The sequence below is a fragment of the Scyliorhinus canicula genome, chromosome 20, assembly GCF_902713615.1.
Source record: "Scyliorhinus canicula chromosome 20, sScyCan1.1, whole genome shotgun sequence".
NCBI lineage: Eukaryota > Metazoa > Chordata > Chondrichthyes > Carcharhiniformes > Scyliorhinidae > Scyliorhinus > Scyliorhinus canicula.
The window spans coordinates 77833522-77855323 of NC_052165.1; the positions used below are offsets into that span (position 1 = coordinate 77833522).

The 21802-nt window shown below is 47.9% G+C and overlaps 1 protein-coding gene across 1 annotated transcript in view; it reads right to left on the minus strand.

The window, feature by feature from the left end:
- The window catches only part of large1 (LARGE xylosyl- and glucuronyltransferase 1), a 558448-nt gene that overhangs the window by 33479 nt on the left and 503167 nt on the right, over positions 1-21802 (minus strand). The window contains exon 10 of the mRNA XM_038780758.1: positions 11552-11707. Within this exon, the coding sequence (XP_038636686.1) occupies positions 11552-11707 (156 nt within the window). The remainder of the gene's footprint in view (positions 1-11551; positions 11708-21802) is intronic.

Genomic DNA, 21802 nt, shown 5'->3' on the forward strand with positions numbered 1-21802 from the left:
TTCTAAAGGCCGGAATTCTCCAGCGGTTGGGATTCTCCGTTTCCTCCTATAGCCCACCCCTGCCCATTGGTTTCCTGGCAGCACGGGGTGGCTTCAATGTGAAACCCCATTGTCAAGGCAGTGGGACTAAAAAGTCCCATCACCCGGGGGCGGCTGAGGGATCGGAGAAACGAGCCCAATTCCTTTTCCATCTGTGGCCTCCATTTACTATCTTAAAGTTCTTGTGACCTGCTTGGGTCACTGTCTGTGTGGAGTCTGCACGTTCTCTCCGTGTCTGCGTGGGTTTCCTCCGGGTGCTCCGGTTTCCTCCCACAGGTACCGAAAGACGTACTGTTAGATGAATTGGACATTCTGAATTTTCCCTCTGTGTACCCAACAGGCGCTGTAGTGTGGCAACTAAGGGATTTTCACAGTAACTTCATTGCATGTTAATGTAAGCCTACTTGTGACAATAATCAAAAAAATAAGGGGCTGGGTTCTCCGCCGGTGGGTTCCTGCGTTTCGCCGGATGCGCACTCACGCCAGCGGATTTATCGTCAATGGGAAACCCCATTGGCCAGCTGGGGGGATGGAGGATCCCGCCGCTGGCAGGGTCACCCATTTAAAACGAGATGAGGAGAAATATTCCCCTCAGAGGGTCGCAAGTCTTCCTGAGAAGACGGTGGAAGAAGAGTCTTTGAATATTTTTAACAGGTTTGTTTCAAACACTAGCTTTCGGAGCACTGCTCCTTCCTCAGGTGAATGCAGAGGTATGTTCCAGAAACGTACCAGAACATACCTCTGCATTCACCTGAGGAAGGAGCAGTGCTCCGAAAGCTAGTGTTTGAAACAAATCTGTTGGACTTTAACCTGGCGTTGTAAGACTTCTTACTGTCCAACGCCGGCATCTCCACATCATGAATATTTTTAAGGAACAGTCGGATAGATTCTTGGTAAGTGAGAGCATGGTAATCGACGATGCAGATTTGAGGTGACTATCGATTTACCATGATTTTATTAAATGGCGGAGCAGGCTCGAGGGCCCGAAGGCCTACTCCTGCTCCTTGTCTGGGAATATTTTCCTTTCCTCTAGTCCTAACCTGATTCATCAACAGTTCTTCCTCCTCGTCGCAGTACTGGTGTCAGTGTCAAGCCGTTCTTTCTCAAATTCCTCTTTCAGCCAGGTGTTCTCCTCACGAATCTACTTACCCACAATTTGCAAGTGGCATAGATAATAATCTAAAGATAACAAAGCTTGAGGTCCTGTCCTCTAATTTAGCTCCTAGTTGCTGGCACTAACTGAAAAGGACCCCTCGCCCACTCTTCCCTATGGTGTTGCTCCCAACATGGGTCACACTGACTGGGTCATCCCCCTTCCTTTCCTGTATCCTTTCAAACTGGTTCGAGGTGTAATTCACCCTGGCACCGAGTTGGTAACACACCCTGTGGAACTCATGATCCTGCTTACTGCCGCCTTAATTATTGAATTCTCCACAACCACCACATTATGGCCGAATTCTTCAGCTGTTGGGATTCTCTTTTCCCATTGGCAGCTCATTCCCACCCACAGGTTTCCCGGTGACATGGGGTGGTTTTAATGGGAATCCCATTGACAAGTGGAGGGAAGGTAAGAAGCCTGCCACCAGCGAACGGCGCGCTGGGGGACCAGGGAATCACGCCCTATAGTTCCGCCGCTAATCCTCCTGTCCACTTTGGGTAGCTGCAGTTTCTTCAGAATCTCATTGGCTACCTTACCAGGGTTCTCCTAACTCTATGCTCCAAATCCATTCTGAGCCGGTACCTCTCTCTGAAGCAAACATCCCAGATACTGCTCCATATCTCTTCTGCGTCGAAGAGTCTATAAACCTCGTTCCAGGTCAGTGACTGAACCTGGGAGATTTGAGATGGAGACATGTAATCCTGATGTGTTTGCTATGGACCGACCTATGGTCTACAAAGCTCACCCATACTGCAGTCCCTAAGAGATAGGAGCAGGATATTGATCCAGCGACAGTGAAGGAACTGCAATATAGTTCCGTGAGGATGGTGAGTGACTTGGAGTGGCATATGCAGTGGATGGTGTTCCCATGTGTCTGTTTCCCTTGTTCTTTTAGGTAGTAGGGTTTGTACGTTTGCACAGTGCTGCTCAAGAAATCTTGGTGAATTGTTCGCCGTGCATCTTGTAGATGGTACATACTGCTCCCACGGTGCATCAGTGGTGGGGAGGGGGTGATTAATTAAGGTGTCGGATGGGGTGCCAATTAAGTGGGCTGCTCTGTCCTGGATAGTGTCGAGCTTCTTGGGTGTTGTTGGAGCTGCACTCATCCAGGCAAGTGGGGACTATATCATCACACTCCTGGCTTGTGCCTTGTAGATGGTGGACAGGCTTTGGGCGGCATGGTGGCACAGCTGCCTCATAGCGTCAGAGTCCCGGGTTCAATTCCGGCCTTGGGTGACTGTGCAATTTTCACTTTCTTCCCGTGTCTGCGTGATCCGGGTGCTCCGGTTTCCTCCCGCAGTCCAAAGATGTGCAGGTTAGGTGAATTGGCCATGCTAAATTGCCCCTTAGTGTCCCAAAGGTTGGGTTGTGTACTGTGTTTTGGGGCTAGGGGGGGCATGGGCCTACGTAGTGCGCTCTTTCCAAGGGTCGGTGCAGACTCGATGGGCCGAATGGCCTCCTCCTGCACTGTAGGGATTCTATGATCTATGAATCAAGGTGAGATACTCGCTGCAGGATTCCCAACCTCTAATCTACTCTTGTAGCCACAGCACCTTAATGGCTGGTCCAGTGAATTTCTGGTCACTGGTGACTCCCAGGCTGTTGATAATAATAATAACTCATTGTCACGAGTAGGCTTCAATGAAGTTACTGCGAATAGCCCCTAGTCGCCACATTCCGGCGCCTGTTCGGGGAGGCTGGTACAGGAATTGAACCCGCTCTGCAGCCTTGTTCTGCATTACGAGCCAGCTATTTAGCCCAGTGTGCTAACCCAGCCCCTTATGGCGGGAGATTCAATGATGGTAATGCCAAGGGGAGATTTTAGACTCTATCTTGTTGGAGGTGGTCATTGCCTGGCACTTGAGTGGCAAAAATGTAATTGCCTCTTAACAGCCAAAACCTGAATGTTGTTCAAACTTGGGCGCGAGCATCTTAATTATCTGGGGCGCTGTGAATGGGACTGAACAATGTGCAAACATCAGAAAATATCTACCCCCGACCTTGGAAGGTCATTGATGAAGCAGCCTGAGATGGGTGGCCTTGGACACCACTCTCAGGAACCCCTGTGATATCATCTTTCTTTGTGCCAGGTATGACTCCAATCAATGTTACTGTCACTTCCAGCAATCTCTTTCACCGTCTTCCTGTAATCTGTTTTACTGGCACTTCCTCTAGTCTGAGTTTCAGTCTCTTTTTGGAATGACTCGAGTTTAATAATACTTTCCAGCAAATCAATAGACCGCTGTCGGATCCCAGGCCCCGCGTAACTAGGTCTCTTGGGGCCAACGGCTTTTGTATGTTTATAGCTCACCTCCGACGCTGCACTGAGCATGAATATTACAGTCATAAAACTGCTCGCAATGGTCAGAATTCACTTTCACGATGGAAATTAAAACTATAATTTCTGCTTGCCTTAACCTTCCTAGTTCGCCCTTCTGAAATTAAACCAATCCTTCCTTCAGATTTTTTTTGCCTTAAGTGAAGCTTTACGATTTTCTTCCTCATGGCCATTTTCCCATCCATTTTGGAGATGGGAGTAAATTGAGAAAGCTACAGACCCAATTTTAACAGGACGACGCCCTGGTTCCGCCTCCCACCTAAAGCCGGTGGACGGAAGGGCAACGCTGTTTGGAGCCATGAGGATTGCCCTGGTAAGGTGAGTGGGGGAATGGGGAGGGGGGGCGGGCAAGGGCAGAGGGCTTTCCTAGTGGATTTTGACTGGAGGAGGAGTCAGGGAATCTAGGGAAGGGAAGTCCCAAACCTTCCTTGTTGCGCCAGGAGGGGCTTCTGATTCTCGATTTAGCTTCATGTGGGCTGGGAGTTAAAATGGTGCTGCTCGTCTCAACCCCGTTCTGTCGTTGTGAACTTTTCGGACCGTCCCTCGCCCTGTATCTGCCGTGTTGGGTGGCCCGACCAGGAGTAAGGAATGCTGCTCGGCATCGCTCAGGAAATCATTGGAAACCTCTCCATCACTTAAAGGTGCCAATCACCTTCGCTGATAGGATGCTTCTTTTCTTCTTAAGGATGACAGCTACCTTTCAGCAATGCTGGAAAGAACATTCCCAACAACGTCTCAACCGTGATTACACAGTTACAGCTGATACTCTCCAGGCTATCTCCCCCCACCCAATGGTACAATTCATGCAACAATCAATCAAAGCTAGTGCATTTTGTTCACATCAAAATGTGATGCATTCATCCTATGGATTTGGGAGGAGGAAGAACTCGCCCCGCCCCCTGCCCCGCCCAGTACCCCTGACTTCAGGAATACGGCAATTGTACCTATCTTCATGAAGGGAGATGCATCATATTGTCAAAACGACGGAGACATTTACAGATTGTGAGTAGCAGGGAAAGTCCTGACACACCCTGTCTCCTGAATCGGCTACTTCCCGTGGCTGTCTGGCATTTTCTGTTTTTGTTTCAGAGTCCAGCATCCGCGGTAATTTGCTTTTAACCAGGAATTCAAAGTTACATTCATCAACCTGACCAAAGGATTTAACTCAGCAAATCGCGAGGCTCTGTGGCTTGCGTTCCGAAGATGTGGATGTCGTAGAAACTTCATCACAATCTCTGCAATTGCTACATGATGATGTGACTGGGACTATCTGGAGTGGGAGACTTGAAACAGACACCTGGACCAGGGTCAAGCTCGGTGTGTGATACACCCTCCATACTATTTATAATCTACCCGACAATGGGTAGTCACCTCATCAAGGATCAACTGCCTGCTGGCATCAATACTAAATACCATCTAGATGGAAAACTCTTTCCCCTCAGTTGCCTCTGTGTAAAAAGCAAACTGACCAGCAGAGGTAGACATGAGTTACGGTTTGCGGATGATTGTAGCGTTGTTTCCCAGATTTGCAAACTAATCTCAATGAGATCCAGATCCTGAATTTTGCCAAAACAAAATTCTTATGTCAACCCATATCTGGCCAGCAAAATATTTCACCTCCCACATATGTTGAAGGGGAGACTCAGAAATATGTCGAACATTTCCCATATCTTACTCTCAAAAGGCCAGCATTGATGGTGGATCTGCCATGCCAGTTCAGCCTTCGACAAACGTGGGCTGAGACTGTTGGACAGCAAAGTCCTCCACAAGTCAACAAAAGTCCGAGTACTGCAGAGAGACCGGGGACTCTGGATCAGTGACAAATAAGGTTGCGAGGGACATTCACTCCGCTGTGTAATGGGAACATGGAGCTCACTGGCTGAAAAGGTTGGTCGAGGAGGGAACCCTAAGAAGCATTTGGATGAGCACACAAGGCTACGGATCAAGTGCTGGAAAATGGGATTGCAGTAGATAGGTGCTCGATGGCCAGCCCGGACACGATGGGCCGAAGGGCCTCATTCCGTGCTGAAAACTATGAAATAATAAAATTATCGGCCAGCATATAAATAAGGAATGGAAAAGTCGGGATGGCAATACAGAGATGGACAGGATAAAAAAAAATCACAGGCAGTGATAGGGAATATGAGGTACATTAAATTATTTTGCTTTATTCAGTATTTACCAGGGATACACCTGGGCATGGCCTCAGAAAAGGAGATTAGAAATGATATAACTACATTTATAATTAAAAGAGGAGAAATATTAAATGGTGTAATCAAACTGAAAGAGGATAAACCCGCTGATCTGGACAGATTACATTTCTGTATTTTTAAAAAATTGAGGGAATAAAGAGTAGCCACAATTACACATATTTACTAATTCATTAGACAAAGGTACAGTGCCAGAGAACAGGCAGATAGCTAAGATTGTACCCAACTTAAAGGAGGGAAACGGAACTTGTCCAGTGAGCTGTCGACCTGGAAACGTAACGGAGAAGGAAAGGAAAAAGAAAATGGGAAAAATATCTGGACATCAAAATTATAATCATAGAAAATAGGAGCAGGAATAGGATGGAAAACGGCAGCTTCCTTCACCATATTGTAAGTGACATAGGGAGAAAGATCCAAGGGACAGATCTTGCATTGTAAAGCTGGTGGGTGGGGAACACGATCAATGCCTGCTCTGCCCAGGAGCTTAGCTTTCAAAAGATTGGATACAAAAAAAATTAAACATCAAACACCAACCCCCAGCCAGAACGGGCCTCACCACCCCCCGAGAAATATCCCCCCACCCCCTCGACGGAATACCCCCCCCAAAGCAACACCCCCTCCCCCCCCCCCACACACACACACAGATCACCCCTCCTCACCCCCCACACTGACACCCGGCACTGCTCGGCAGGTGTGGGAGGCCAGTTGTGATGTATATTGGTGTACCCCCTTTTTCCGATGTGAATGGACAATCTAACGAGGGGGGTGGGTGGGAAATGAGTTTGTCCGGCGTAGAAACAGGATTTTCCACTCACTCCGTTGATCCCAACATCTCCCCCCCCTCCAAAATGGGAGCTGAAAATCCCCGTCTGTGGGTGGCACGGTGACGGTGTGGAGTTTGCAGTGTTGTTTCCCACTCTGCACCAAATTGTGTGGAGTTTGCACTCTCTCTGCGTGTCTGTGTGGGTTTCCTCCGGGTGCTCCAGTTTCCTTCCACAGTCCGAAGATATGCAGGTTCAGTGAATTGGCCATGATCAATGTGCGAGGTTGCGGGGGCTGGGTCTAGGTAGGGCGCTCATTCAGAGGGCCAAGGCAGACTCGATGGACTGAATGGCCTCCTTCTGCACTGCAGGGATTAAATGGATTCTCTGAAGGTCAAATTACAGCTTGACCCGAAACACTACTTACGTAGTGTCTCCCACCCATCCTCCTCCTCTAACTAAAAAAAAAAGTTCTGTCCGTTGGATTGCTAAACTAACAAGTTTTTAATTTTTATTTTTCAGTAGTTGGGAAGTTAGTTCACTGGGAATGGAGGCTAGGGCAGTTGAATGTTCCTCCTGCAGAATGTGGGAGGAAAGGGTCGCCTCTAGTGTCCCTTCTGACTACATCTGCGGGAAGTGCACCCAACTCCAGCTCCTCGAGAGCCGCGTTAGTGACCTGGAGCTGGAGCTGGATGAACTTCGGATCATTCGGGAGGCGGAGGAGGTTATTGAGAGGAGTTATAGGGAGGTAGTCACACTTCAGGTAAAAGAAGAAGGTAGATGGGTTACCATCAGGGGAGGGAGAGGGAACCGGCAGGCAGTGCAGGAATCCCCAGTGGTCGTTCCCCTCTATAACAAGTATACCGTTTTGGATACTGTTGCGGGGGACGACTTACCAGGGGTAAGCAATAGGGCACAGGTCTCTGGCACAGAGTCTGTCCCTGTTGCTCAGAAGGGAAGGGAGAAGAGGAATAGAGCACTTGTCATTGGGGACTCCATAGTTAGAGGAACAGACAGGAGGTTCTGTGGGAACGAAAGAGACTCACGGTTGGTGTGTTGCCTCCCAGGTGCCAGGGTTCGTGATGTCTCTGATCGTGTTTTTGGGATCCTTAAGGGGGGGGGGAGCAGCCCCAAGTCGTAGTCCACATAGGTACCAACGACATAGGTAGGAAGAGAGATGGGGATTTGAGACAGAAATTCAGGGAGCTAGGGTGGAAGCTGTGAGCTAGAACAAACAGAGTTGTTATCTCTGGGTAGTTACCCGTGCCACGTGCTAGCGAAGTGAGAAATAAGGAGAGAGAGGAGTTGAACACGTGGCTACAGGGATGGTGGAGGAGGGAGGGTTTTGGTTTCCTGGATAATTGGGGCTCATTCTGGGGTAGGTGGGACCTCTACAAACAGGATGGTCTTCACCTGAACCAGAGGGGTACCAATATCCTGGGGGGGAGATTTGCTAGTGCTCTTCGGGGGGGTTTAAACTAATTCAGCAGGGGGATGGGAACCTAAATTGTAGTCCCAGTGTACAGGATGTTGAGAGTAGTGAGGTCAGGCATAGGGTTAAAAGTTCGAAAGAGGGCACCGGCAAGCAGGACGCTGGTTTGAAGTGTGTCTACTTCAACGCCAGGAGCATCCGGAATAAGGTGGGTGAGCTTTCAGCATGGGTTGGTACCTGGGATCTCGATGTTGTGGCGATTTTGGAGACATGGGTAGAGCAGGGACAGGAATGGTTGTTGCAGGTTCCAGGATTTAGATGTTTCTGTAAGAACAGAGAAGATGGTAAAAGAGGGGGGGGTGTGGCATTGTTAATCAAGGAAAGTATTACGGCTTGAGGACTCGTCTACTGAGGTAGTATGGGCCGAGGTTAGGAACAGTAGAGGAGAGGTCACCCTGTTGGGAGTTGTCTATAGACCTCCGAATAGTTCCAGAGATGTAGAGGAAAGGATTGCAAAGATGATTCTCGACAGGAGCGAGAGTAACAGGGTAGTTGTTATGGGGGACTTTAACTTTCCAAATATTGACTGGAAATACTATAGTTCGAGTACTATAGATGGGTCAGTTTTTGTGCAGTGTGTGCAGGAGGGTTTTCTGACACAGTATGTAGACAGGCCAACAAGGGGCGAGGCCACATTGGATTTGGTACTGGGTAATGAACCCGGCCAGGTGTTAGATTTAGATGTAGGTGAGCACTTTGGTGATAGTGATCACAACTCGGTTATGTTTACTTTAGCAATGGGCAGGAATAGGTATATACCGCAAGGCAAGAATTATAGCTGGGGGAAAGGCAATTATGATGCTATTCGGCAAGATTTAGGATGTATAGGATGGGGAAGGAAACTGCAGGGGATGGGTACAATCGAAATGTGGAGCTTTTTCAAGGAACAGCTACTGCGTGGCCTTGATAAGTATGTACCTGTCAGGGAGGGAGGAAGTTGTCGAGCAAGGGAACCGTGGTTTACTAAGGAAGTTGAAGCACTTGTCAAGAGGAAGAAGAAGGCTTATGTTAGGATGAGACATGAAGGCTCAGTTAGGGCACTTGAGAGTTACAAGTTAGCCAGGAAGGACCTAAAGGGAGAGTTAAGAAGAGCGAGGAGAGGACACAAAAAGTCATTGGTGGATAGGATCAAGGAAAACCCTAAGGCTTTCTATAGGTATATCAGGAACGAAAGAATGACTAGAGTAAGATTAGGGCCAATCAAGGATAGTAGCGGAAAGTTGTGTGTGGAATCAGAGGAGATAGGGGAAGCGTTAAATGGATATTTTTCGTCAGTGTTTACACTGGAGAAAGACAATGTTGTCGAGGAGAACACTCAGGTTCAGTCGACCAGGCTAGATGGAATTGAGGTTCAAAAGGAGGAGGCGTTAGCAATTTTGGAAAATGTCAAAATAGATAAGTCCCCTGGGCCAGATGGAATTTATCCTAGGATTCTCTGGGAAGCCAGGGAGGAGATTGCAGAGCCTTTGTCCTTGATCTTTATGTCGTCTTTGTCGACAGGAATAGTGCCAGAAGACTGGAGGATAGCAAATGTTGTCCCCTTGTTCAAGAAGGGGAGTAGAGACAACCCTGGTAATTATAGACCTGTGAGCCTTACTTCGGTTGTGGGTAAAATGTTGGAAAAGGTTATAAGAGATAGGGTTTATAATCATCTTGAAAAGAACAAGTTGATTAGCAATAGTCAACACGGTTTTGTGAAGGGTAGGTCATGCCTCACAAACCTTATTGAGTTTTTTGAGAAGGTGACCAAACAGGTGGATCAGGGTAAAGCTGTTGATGTGGTGTATATGGATTTCAGTAAGGCGTTTGATAAGGTTCCCCACGGTAGGCTATTGCAGAAAATAAGGAAGTATGGAATTGAAGGTGATTTCGCGGTTTGGATCAGTAATTGGCTAGCTGAAAGACAGAGGGTGGTGGTTGACGGCAAATGTTCATCCTGGAGTAGTCTGTTTTGGGGCCACTGCTGTGTGTCATTTTTATAAATGACCTGGAAGAGGGTGTAGAAGGATGGGTTAGTAAATTTGCAGATGACACGAAGGTCGGTGGAGTTGTGGATAGTGCTGAAGGATGTTATAGGATACAGAGGGACATAGATAAGTTGCAGAGCTGGGCTGAGAGGTGGCAGATGGAGTTTAATGCGGAAAAGTGTGAGGTGGTTCACTTTGGAAGGAGTAACAGGAATGCAGAGTACTGGGCTAATGGCAAGATTCTTGGTAGTGTAGATGAACAGAGAGATCTCGGCATCCAGGTACATAAATCCCTGAAAGTTGCCACCCAGGTTAATAGGGCTGTTAAGAAGGCATATGGTGTGCTAGCCTTTATAAGCAGGGGGATTGAGTTTCGGAACCACAAGGTCATGCTGCAGCTGTACATAACTCTGGTGCGGCCGCACCTGGAGTACTGCGTGCAGTTCTGGTCACCACATTATAGGAAGGATGTGGAAGCTTTGGAAAGGGTTCAGAGGAGATTTACTAGGATGTTGCCTGGTATGGAGGGAAGGTCTTACGAGGAAAGGCTCAGGGAATTGAGGTTGTTTTCATTAGAGAGGAGAAGGCTGAGAGGTGACTTAATAGAGACATATAAGATAGACAGAGGGTTAGATAGGGTGGACAGTGAGAGTCTTTTTCCTCGGATGGTGATGACCAACACGAGGGGACATAGCTTTAAATTGAGGGGTGATAGATATAGGACAGATATCAGAGGCAGTTTCTTTACTCAGAGTAGTAGGGGTGTGGAACGCCCTGCCTGCAACAGTAGTAGACTCGCCAACTTTAAGGGCATTTAAGTGGTCACTGGATAGACATATGGATGAAAATGGAATAGTGTAGGTCAGATAGGCTTCAGATGGTTTCACAGGTCGGCGCAACATCGAGGGCCGAAGGGCCCATACTGCGCTGTAATGTTCTATGTTCTATTGGAATAAAGATTTGATAACAGTGGTCCCAACTGTTGTGTAGTGACCTAATCCCCACCTTCTGCCACCGTGAATAGTTCACGTGAAGAGGATGAATTACTCTTTCCTCTTACTCCCTGCTTTCTGAGTCACAGCCAGCTAGCAATCCATTCCAATCCATGTTTCTCAACTCTACATGCCCTGACCATATTCATCACTCTATTAAGGCACAAATGCCTTTTGAAAAATCCATATATATAGCATCTACTAAATGATCCTGATGTACTCTCTGTAATTTCAAACAACTACAACTTGCAGAAAGGCTGGAATAATTGGCAAATCTGTGCCCTGGCTAAAATCTATCCCTCAATCAACATAATTAAAACTGGTGATCTGTGCATAGGCTCATTGCTGTGAGCACATTGTCTGCCATGTTTCCCACATTTATAATCCTCATCTGATAGGCAGCACTTTCTGACAGTGCAGCACTCCCTCAGGTTGAACTACGTACTCAAATTTCTGGAGTTGGACTTGAATGTTTCGACTCCGAGGTGAGAGATCTACGCATCGACACCTCGGAATAAATCATTCCCAGTGAGCCCAAACACTCCCAGTCAAACAGCACCGATCGATGTTGGGTAGACTTCCTCCACACTCACGTTTTGACTGTTCTTGTCCACCTCGCTGGGACAGCCAAACAGCTCCCGACGCAGGAGATTCCCATCGTACTCCAGAAAAGTCAGATAAAGGTTTCGGAAGAACTCAACGTGCTTGTTCTTCACCCGCAGTTTCTTGGGAGAATTCCAGTGGATCACCTGCAAAGGCAATAAAGCACCATCAAAGTCATATCCACAAGCTAGCCCAAGAAGGCAGTCAGTACATATCACACAGTCGCACTATACTGAGGAACTGGCTCACTAACACTTTGCCTGGCCTTCATTGTAATTAATTACTGTCTGCTGCTAGGCTTCCATTACCATTCTAATTTATTCTTCCTTGTTAATTCAGCATTGCACCTTTTAAACAGAGGCTTGGTAGCACGGAACTTGAATATCGTTGAAAAAACATACTGCTGAGGTTTTTCGTCTTGCATTCATCGGAGTGGCACGGTGGCACAGTGGTTAGCACTGCTGCCTCACAGTGGCAGGGATCCGGGTTCAATTCCGACCTTGGGTGACCGTCTGTGTGGAGTTTGCACATTCTCCCATGTCTGCGTGGGTTTCCACTTTCATCCCACAGTCCAAAGGTGTGCAGGTTAGGTGGATTGGCCATGCTAAATTGCCCATAGTGTCCTTAAAAAAAAAAGTAAGGTTAGGGGGGGGGGGGTTTGTTGGGTTACGGGTATAGCGTGGGTTTGAGTAGGGTGATCATTGTTCGGCACAACATCGAGGGCTGAAGGGCCTGTTCTGTGCTGTACTGTTCTATGTTCTATGAAGCGAGAATGTGCTGTGGGCAGATTTAATTGCGGGTTATAAAATTATGGAAGGCTTAGATAGAGTCGATTGGAAGCACTATTTCCCTTAATGGGAGGCCAATAACCAGGGAGTATTGATTCAAAGAAATTGGCAGAAGGATTAGACGGGGAGTTGAGGAGAATTTTCCTCACCCAGAGGGCGATGGGAATCTGGAACTCACGACGTTAAAAGGCGGGAGAGACAAAACAGTCATTACCTTTAAAAAAAATACTTTAATATGCATTTGAAATGCCGGAGCCTACAGCGCTGGAGACCAACATCTTGACTGTGGGATTAGGCTGGATGTCAGTTCATCAGCTAGTATGGACACAATGTGTTCAAGTTGAGAATCGGTCTGCCGGACACATGAAGGCCCATGGCAGAAACTCATGACCCTGAGTAGGCGAGACCGCCAAATTGATGGACAACCACCATCAACTAAGGCTTCAGGGAGGGTTCAGAAAAGATTTACTGGAACGGTTCCCGGAATGAGGGATTTCAGTCTCCTGTAAGGATTGGAAAAGTTGGGGCTGTTCTCTTCGAAGAAACAAAATCTTTCGGAAGAGATTTGAGCAAAGTGTTCAAAACCATGCGGACAGCGATTTAAGGTGAATGACAAAATTGATGTCAATATGAAGAGACATTTTTTTTCCAAAGCAGGGGGTTAGGATCTGGAATATGCTGCCTGAGAGCGTGGTGGAGGCAGATTCACACAGCGAGTGGTCAGGATCTGGAATACACTGTCTGAGTGTGGTGGAGGGAGATTCACGCACCGATAGATAGATAGATAGAGAAATACAGCACAGAACAGGCCCTTCGGCCCACGATGTTGCGCCGAACATTTGTCCTAGGTTAATCATAGAATTTTGGACAATTTTTCATGGCCAATCCACCCAACCTGCACATCGTTGGACTGTGGGAGGAAACCGGAGCACCCGGAGGAAACCCACGCACACACGGGGAGGATGTGCAGACTCCGCACAGACAGTGACCCAAGTCGAAATCGAACTTGGGACCCTGGAGCTGTGAAGCAATTGTGCTATCCACAATGCTACCGTGCTGCCCTTAGTGGTCAGGATCTGGAATACACAGAGTGTGGTGGAGGCAGATTCACACAGCGAGTGGTCAGGATCTGGAATACACTGTCTGAGAGTGTGGAGGAGCAGATTCAATCATGGTTTTCAAAAAGGATAAACAGCTGGAGAGAAAAAAATTCCGAGGCTACACGGAAAGAGTGAGAGGAGCTGAGCTGTTTTTCCAGAGAGCCAGTACGAACAGAACCATTCTTTAATTCTATAGGTTTTTTAAAAAGAAAAATATGAAGGGCCATGGGGCGACACGGTGGCACAGTGACTAGCACTGCTGCCTCACAGCACCACGGAGCCAGGTTCAATTCAGGCCTTGGGTGACTGTGTGTGTGGAGTTTGCACTTTCTCCCTGTGGCTGCATGGGGTTTCTCCGGGTGCTTCAGTTTTCTCTCACAGTCCAAAGATATGCAGGTTAGGTAGAGTGGCCATGCCAAATTGTCCCTTAGAGTTCAAAAGGTTATTTGGGGTCAAGGGGATAGGGAGGGGAGGTAGGGTGCTCTTTCAGAGGATCTGTGCAGTCTCAATAGGCCGACTGGCCTCCTTCTGCACTGTAAGAAGTCTATGATTCATGGAGATAGGGCGGGGAAGTGGGATTTGAGTAACATTCCCAGATGAGGAGCAAACACTAATATCAGTGTGAAGGGCCACATTGTTCCCTTCTGCACTTTTAATCCTGTGCATTTCTTCCTCAAAAAGTATTTAATTCACAAAGAATAAAAGAATAAAAATCATCTTGCAGTGATAAACAGAGCAGTTCACCTTCTATCTGCCAGGATTCATTACAATAACTGGTTAGGCAAATAATAATGTATACAAAAGAGTGATGTACCATTAGAAAGATAATATTCATCCCACTCACAATGGGTCAGATTCTATTAATCAAATTAAATTAAATTGTTGCGCATGAGGACAAGCAGGGATTTGAATCATGGGAGGCAGTAAGATTCTTCCGACCTTCCTTGTCTAAATATAATAGATCTAATCTGTCTCACCAGATTACAGACTTTTAAAATTTCATTCTTGGGCTGTGGACACCATTGGCAAGGCCAGCATTTTTTACTGTCTAACTCTAATCGCCCTTGAGAAGGTGGTGGTGAGCTGCCTTATTGAACCGCTGCAGTCCATGTGTTGTTAGAGAGGGAAATGAAATGAAAATCGCTTATTGTCACGAGCAGGCTTCAATGAAGTTACTGTGAAAAGCCCCTAGTCGCCACATTCCGGCGCCTCTCCGGGGAGGCTGCTACTGGTATCGAACCGTGCTGCTGGCCTGCTTGGTCTGCTTTAAAAACCAGCGATTTAGCCGAGTGAGCTAAACCAGCCCCAGTGAGCTAAACCAGCCCCAAGATGGGAGCTCCAAGATGGGAGGGCACAGTGGTTGGCACTGCTGCCTCACGGCGCCGAGGACCACTGTCTGTGTGGAGTTTGCACATTCTCCCTGTGTCAGTGTGTGTCTCACGCCCACAACCAATAGATGCGCAGGGTAGGTGGATTGGCCGCACTAAATTGCCCCCTTAATTGGAAACATTTTAAAAAGAGGGAACTCCAGGATTTTGACCCAGTGACAGTGAAGGAACGGCAATGTATTTCCAAGTCAGGATAGTGTGTGACTTGGAGGGGGATTTGAAGGCAATGGTATACCAGTCATAGTCTGCCCTTGCCCAAGGTGGGCAGCACAGTGGCACAGCGGTTAGTACTGCTCCTTACAGCTCCAGGGACCCAGATTCAATTCCAGCCTCGGGTGACTGTGTGGAGTTTGCACTTTCTCCCCGTGTCGACGTAGGTTTCCTCCGGGTGCTCCTGCTTCCTCCCACAGTCCAAAGATGTGCAGGTTAGGTGGATTGGCCATGCTAAATTGCCTCTTAAGTGTCCAAAAGGTTAGGTAGAGTTATGGGGATAACGTGGAGGTGTGAGCTTAACTATGGCGCTCTTTCCCAGGGCCAGTGCAGCCTTGCTGGGCCGAATGGCCTCCTTCTACACTGTAAATTCTATGATTCTTCTGGAGGTGGGGGATTCTTTGATTTGATTTGATTTATTGTCACACGTATCAAAGTACAGTGAAAAATATTTTTCTGCGACCGCAGTACATACATAATAGACACAAAAATAACGCGGGCCAAGTTAACGCAGAGCATCTTATTGTACAGACTGTTTGATCTCCCCAAGCATTCCAAATTGACTTACACTCCTTTCAGTTTAATCTCCAGTAGTTGTTGCTCAGAATGCAGTCTGCTCTACATTGGGGACGCCAAATGCAGACTGGGTCGCTACTTTGTAGAAGCCCTCTGCTCAGTCTGTAAGCGTGTCCCTGATGGTCTGGTCACTTCTGTTTCACTTGATCACCTTGCTCCCCTGCTTACATTTCTGACTAGGTCTATCACATTGCTCCAGTGAAGCTCAACACAAACTGGAGGAACAGCAAAAACCTTCAGTTTGCGCACTTTAAAATCTTCTGGACTCAACATGGAGTTCAACAACATTAGGCCATGAATCTATCCTCCATTTTGATTACCTTCCGCCCCAAAAGGCCAGCTTGTAACTTGTTTTCATCATTTTGAAATAATTGACCTTTATTCTGTTATTAACACCTACTTCAGACCTATGATTTGTTTCTTTACTATCACGATTACAACTCCCTTTGTCTTTTGTTCTATGAAATGTTTAATATTTAATTTCCTTGGCATCTAATCTAGCCCTGACCTTCCCTTTGGTTCCACCTGACCCCCCTTTCCCCACTTTTGCAACAGCATAAAGCACACCGTGACCAAGATTCTCCGTTTCGCTGGCTGGTCAATGGGGTAAGCCCCACGCCATCGGGAAACCCCCCGGGCTGCCGGCAAAATGGAGAATCCCGACGGGGGAGAATTCAGCCCCGTATTTCTACCTTGCTTCAATTCTGAAGGCAAGTCATATTGGACTCAATGTTAACTTTGGCCCAGATTTTCACTAAGATGGAGATACTCTCTGTTGTGGATAAATTCTTGGCGGGTTCTCCGAGCCATCGCGCCGAAATCGCGATCGGCGCGGGGGCGGAGAATGGATGTCAAACCCGAGATCAGGTCCGACACCGCTCCAGCGATCCTCCGGCCCCCAGAGAACCGCTGCCAATCGCCGGCGAGCGGACAACGCGGCGCCGCTCGGGGGCCATTGAAAGAGGGTCCCGTGGCGATTCACCGAGTGCAGCTGACTGAGTTCCCGACAGCGTGGTTCTCTCATGGTTCCACCCTTCGGGAACTCGGCATGGTGGCTGCGGACTCAGTCCGCGGCCTCCCTACTGGGGTGGGGGGGGGGGGGGGGGGATCATTTACAGGGGGGGGTGGGTCCTCCAGGTTGGCCAGGCTACCGATCGGGGGTCACCGATCTGCGCGTGTGTGCGATCTTGGGGGGGGGCCTATGTTTTCGGTGCCGGTCCGCGGTGTGGGCACTGAAGACCTCCGCCGTGCGCATGCGCGGACCCCCTCGGGGCAAGGTCCCGTCTAGGCAGCCGGAGGTGCGAGGATTACTTCGGGGACCTGCTAGTCCCCTGCAAATTGGAGAATCATCCCAGGCTTTCTCCAGGTAAGTCCAGAGTGATTTGTGCACGTTTTTTCGCGTGCATGTGAGACATAGCCCCATTATTGGAGAATCCTGCCCCCTATTTTGACAGGTGTCATGCCTGGGTTCGCACATGCATGCTTTACAGAGGTAGCTGACCATTTAAATCATCAGCTTCCTCCACTGAAGTGGGATTTTGCTGGGCAAGGAATGTGAAACCTGAAACATGCAGATAGATGAGGTTCGGAGGTCAGAACTTGGATAGGGAGGAGATAAAGTACCTCTTTCGGTATGGTCCTGGGACACCTTTGAAGGAAGTACGTCACCTTTTAGAAGAGGTAAGGAACCCTTTAGAAGATATCCTTTGTGATTGTTACAAGTCAGCATGATTGTGCTTGAAAAGTGCCCAAACTCATTAGAACTGTCAAGGAGCTGTCAAGCTGCCAGAGAACTGTCAAAACTTATTTGATCTATCAAAACCTATTTGAACTGTCAAAGCCACCAATCGATTTAACTCTGTGGGCTTGAAATTTTAAAAGATTGTCTGGAATTTTTAAAAAATTGGTGCGTGATGTTTTATTCTGTCCATTGACATAAGCCTGAGTGTTGACCTTGTAGGATTTCTGCTGCAAAGGTTGATTATACCAGCTAACATTATCACAGTGAGGTGCCTGTTAAGTGTGCAATTTGGTTAACAGCTCTAAGTGGTCATAGCATGGAAACATGTTTTTGTTTAATAGTACTGTAATCAATAGACACAAACTGTATGTTAGCATGGAAATTAGGTTTGTCTGTGATGGATACTGGATGAATTGGCGTGGAATGGGTAAGGACCAAGCATGGTGAGGGGGGGGGGGGGGGTATGTGTGTGTGTGAATGGGTTGACACAAGTTGGCATAGGGTCTATAAAGGACCATGGGGGTGGGTAGAAGGACATGGGGTGGCGGGGGGCAGGGGAGACTGGTGTTGATGGTAGTATGATGTGGCATAGATTGTCCTGGGTGGGACATGGGGAGTGTGCCAGGGGCTGGGGACGATTTTGTAGACGCGTTGAGGTTTTCCGGCACTTTCTGTTTTCATTATTTGGATGCCCAGATACAGAAATCGTGAACAGAAGCTGCTCGGATATAAAAAGTAATCAAAATGATCAATAGAATTTTGATTTTGATTGCAAGGAGGCTAAAATGCAGAGGGCAGCTAAACTATATAAAAATGTGGTTAAATCCCAGCTATCGCTGTGTGTTGTTTCCAGTACCACACCTCAGGAAGGATCCACTGGCCTTGAAGAGAGTGCATGTGCACATTCCCCACAATGATAGCAGGGTTAAAAGCGATATATCATGAGGACAGATTGTACAGACTTGTTATCCCTTGGGTTTCGATGGTTGAGCGGTGATATCATTGATGCATTTAAAACTAAAAAGGATCAATGGAAAATAAATATGAAAAAATAATTTTCCTTGGTGGGGGGGGAATCCAGAACAACAAGACATGGTCCTAAAATTAGATATAGCCGCTCAGGAAAGAAATCAGGACGCATTTTATTTACACAACGGTGAGTAGAAATGTGGAATCTGCCCGAATAGGCTCGGGGGAACCCATTTTATGAGGGACAATATAGTAAGGCACATGGAACTGAGGTATAGATCAGCTATAACAGAACAAACTAGAGGGCCTGAATGGCCTACTACCAGTCCTCATGTACAAGAAAGTCAAAGACTTCATATATAGAAATTTAAAGTACAGAAGGAGATCACTCAGCTCATCGAGTCTGCGCCGGCCCCTGGAAACAGCACCCCACTTAAGCCCACACCTGTAACCCAGTAACCCAACCTCACCGTTTTTTGGTCACAAAGGGCAATTTAGCATGGCCAATCTCCCAACCTGCACATCTTTGGACTGTGGGACGAAACCGGAGCACCCGGAGGAAACCCACGCGTATACAGGGAGAACGTGCAGACTCCGCACAGACAGTGACCCAAGCCGGTAATTGAACCTGGGACCCTGGAGCTGTGCAGCAACTGTGATAACCACTGTGCTACCGTGCAGCCCCCTACCTTACCTTAGTTTTCATATTTTATACAAAATAAATTCCAGGTATTTTCACTGATCCTAAAAAGGATGTTTTGTTTCATCTATTTTCCTTCAGCTCAACGGAACTCGGCATCGGAATGGAACATACCATCCACATGCTTTCTGATCAGCCCGTCCTGCTACTCATCACTGAAGAGAATTCTGGATGATCACAAAATTGTTACAGTACAGGAGGCCATTCAGCCCATCGAGTCTGCACTAGCTCTCTGAAAGAGCAATCTACCTCGCCCCACTCCCCAACCTTATCCCTGTAACCTTGCACTTTATTTCTTTTCAGATGGAAATCAAATACAGTTTTGACTACCTCGATCGAACCTGTCTCCACCACCTTCTCAGGAAGTTTGTTCCAGGCTCCAGCCACCCTCTGGGTGAAAACCTATTTCCTCATATCACTTCTGCTCCTCTTGCCAATGTATTTGAATCTGTGCCCGGCAGCAATGTTAGTTAATTGAGTGCCATCAGTTGCTGGTGAGAGTTCTAGATTATCATAGAATTTGCAGTGCAGAAGGAGGCCATTCGGCCCATCGCGCCTGCACCACCTCTTGGAAAGAACACCCTACCCAAGGTCAATACCTCTACCCTATCCCCATAACCCAGTAACCCCACCCAACACTAAGGAAAATTTTGGACTCTAAGGGCAATTTATCATGGCCAATCCACCTAACCTGCACATCTTTGGACTGTGGGAGGAAACCGGAGCACCCGGAGGAAACCCACGCACACACGGGGAGGATGTGCAGACTCCGCACAGGCAGTGACCCAAGCCGGAATCGAACCTGGGACCCTAGAGCTGTGAAGCAATTGTGCTATCCACAATGCTACCGTGCTGCCCCAAACATGGAAGGGGGGCCATGTTCTGGGACATCACAGGGCCACAAGACATGGACAGGTGGGTTTGGAACCCCCAGCTCACCATTGGCACAGGCGAGAAAACCCCCAGCTCACCATTAGTTTAGCCCAGGCCACCCCCCACTTACCATTGGCACAGCTAAAGGCACCCCCTACGTCGACGCTACGGCCTACACTTCCTCAGGAAACTAAGGGAATTCGGCATGTCCACATTAACCCGTACCAATTTTTACAGATGAGCTATAGAAACCATCCTATCTGGCTGCATTACAGCTGGTATGGCAACTGCTCGGCCCAAGACCGTAAGAAACTACAGAGAGTTGTGAACACATCCCAGTCCATCATGTGAACCCGCCTCCCATCCATTGACTCTCTCTGTCTACACCTCCTGCTGTCTTGCAAAAGCGGACAGGATAATCAAAGACCCCACTTGGGTTATTCACTCTGCCATCAAGCAGGAGATATAAAAGTGAGAACACTCACTAACAGATTCAAAAACAACTTCTTCCCCGCCTGTTACAAGACTCCTGAATGACCCTCTTATGGACTGAACTGATCTCTTCCACACATCTTCTCTACTGAGTAGTACTACACTCTGTATGCTTCACCCAATAATAATAATCTTATATTCTCACAAGTAGGCTTATATTAACACTGCAATGAAGTGACTGTGAAAAGCCCCTAGTCACCACATTCTGTTGTGCCTGTTCGGGTGCACGGAGGGGGAATTCAGAATGTCCAGGTTACCTAACAAGCTCGTCTTTTGGGATTTGTGGGAGGAAACCGGAGCACCCGGAGGAAACCCACGCAGACACTGGGAGACTGTGCAGACTCCGCACAGACAGTGACCCAAGCCGGGAATCGAAACTGGGACCCTGGAGCTGTGAAGCAACAGTGCTACCCACTGTGCTACCGTGCTGCCCACCATTCCTGTGTCTATGTATTTACATTGTGTATTTATGTATGTCCTTTTGTTTTTTTCTCTTGCATGAATAGAATAGAACAGTACAGCACAGAACAGGCCCTTCGGCCCTCAATGTTGTGCCGAGCCATGATCACCCTACTCAACCCACGTATCCACCCTATACCCGTAACCCAACCCCCCTTAACCTTACTTTTATTAGGTCACTACGGGCAATTTAGCATGGCCAATCCACCTAACCCGCACATCTTTGGACTGTGGGAGGAAACCGGAGCACCCGGAGGAAACCCACGCACACAGGGGGAGGACGTGCAGACTTCACACAGACAATGACCCAGCCGGGAATCGAACCTGGGACCCTGGAGCTGTGAAGCATTTATGCTAACCACCATGCTACCCTGCTGCCCCTAATGATGATGGAATGATCTGTTTGGACTGCACGCAGAATAATACTTTTCACTGTACCTCGGTACACGTGACAATAAAACAAAACCAATCCAATCCGGGCCCACTATTGGCACAATCCAGGGCACCGTCATATCTCCACTGGCACAGCTTAGGGCATCCTGCTCATCATTGGCACAGACCAGAGCACTGAGTGCTAGGCAGCGCACCAGTGACATACCCCAGGGCACTCCGAATGCATAATTGGCACAGCCCATGGCACCCCCAGCTCACCATTGGCATATGCCAAATTCAACCTTTGACCTCGCAAATTAAATTTGGGTAGTATGACCACGGCCCTGGTGCTGAGAATATAACCAAGACAGTGATACTGGTAGACATGAGGTCTCATCCACCATCTCCTGAATTAGGTGGTGGCATTGATGTACCATCAATTGGACGCGAGACACGATGAAGATCCAAACTGTGGCTTTAATCAGCTAGTTGTTAGCCCGGTGGCCGACTACAGAGAAAGGCCGACCGCCAATGGAGGCGGGGTCTACTTGCCTCTCGACCAATTGGTGAGCA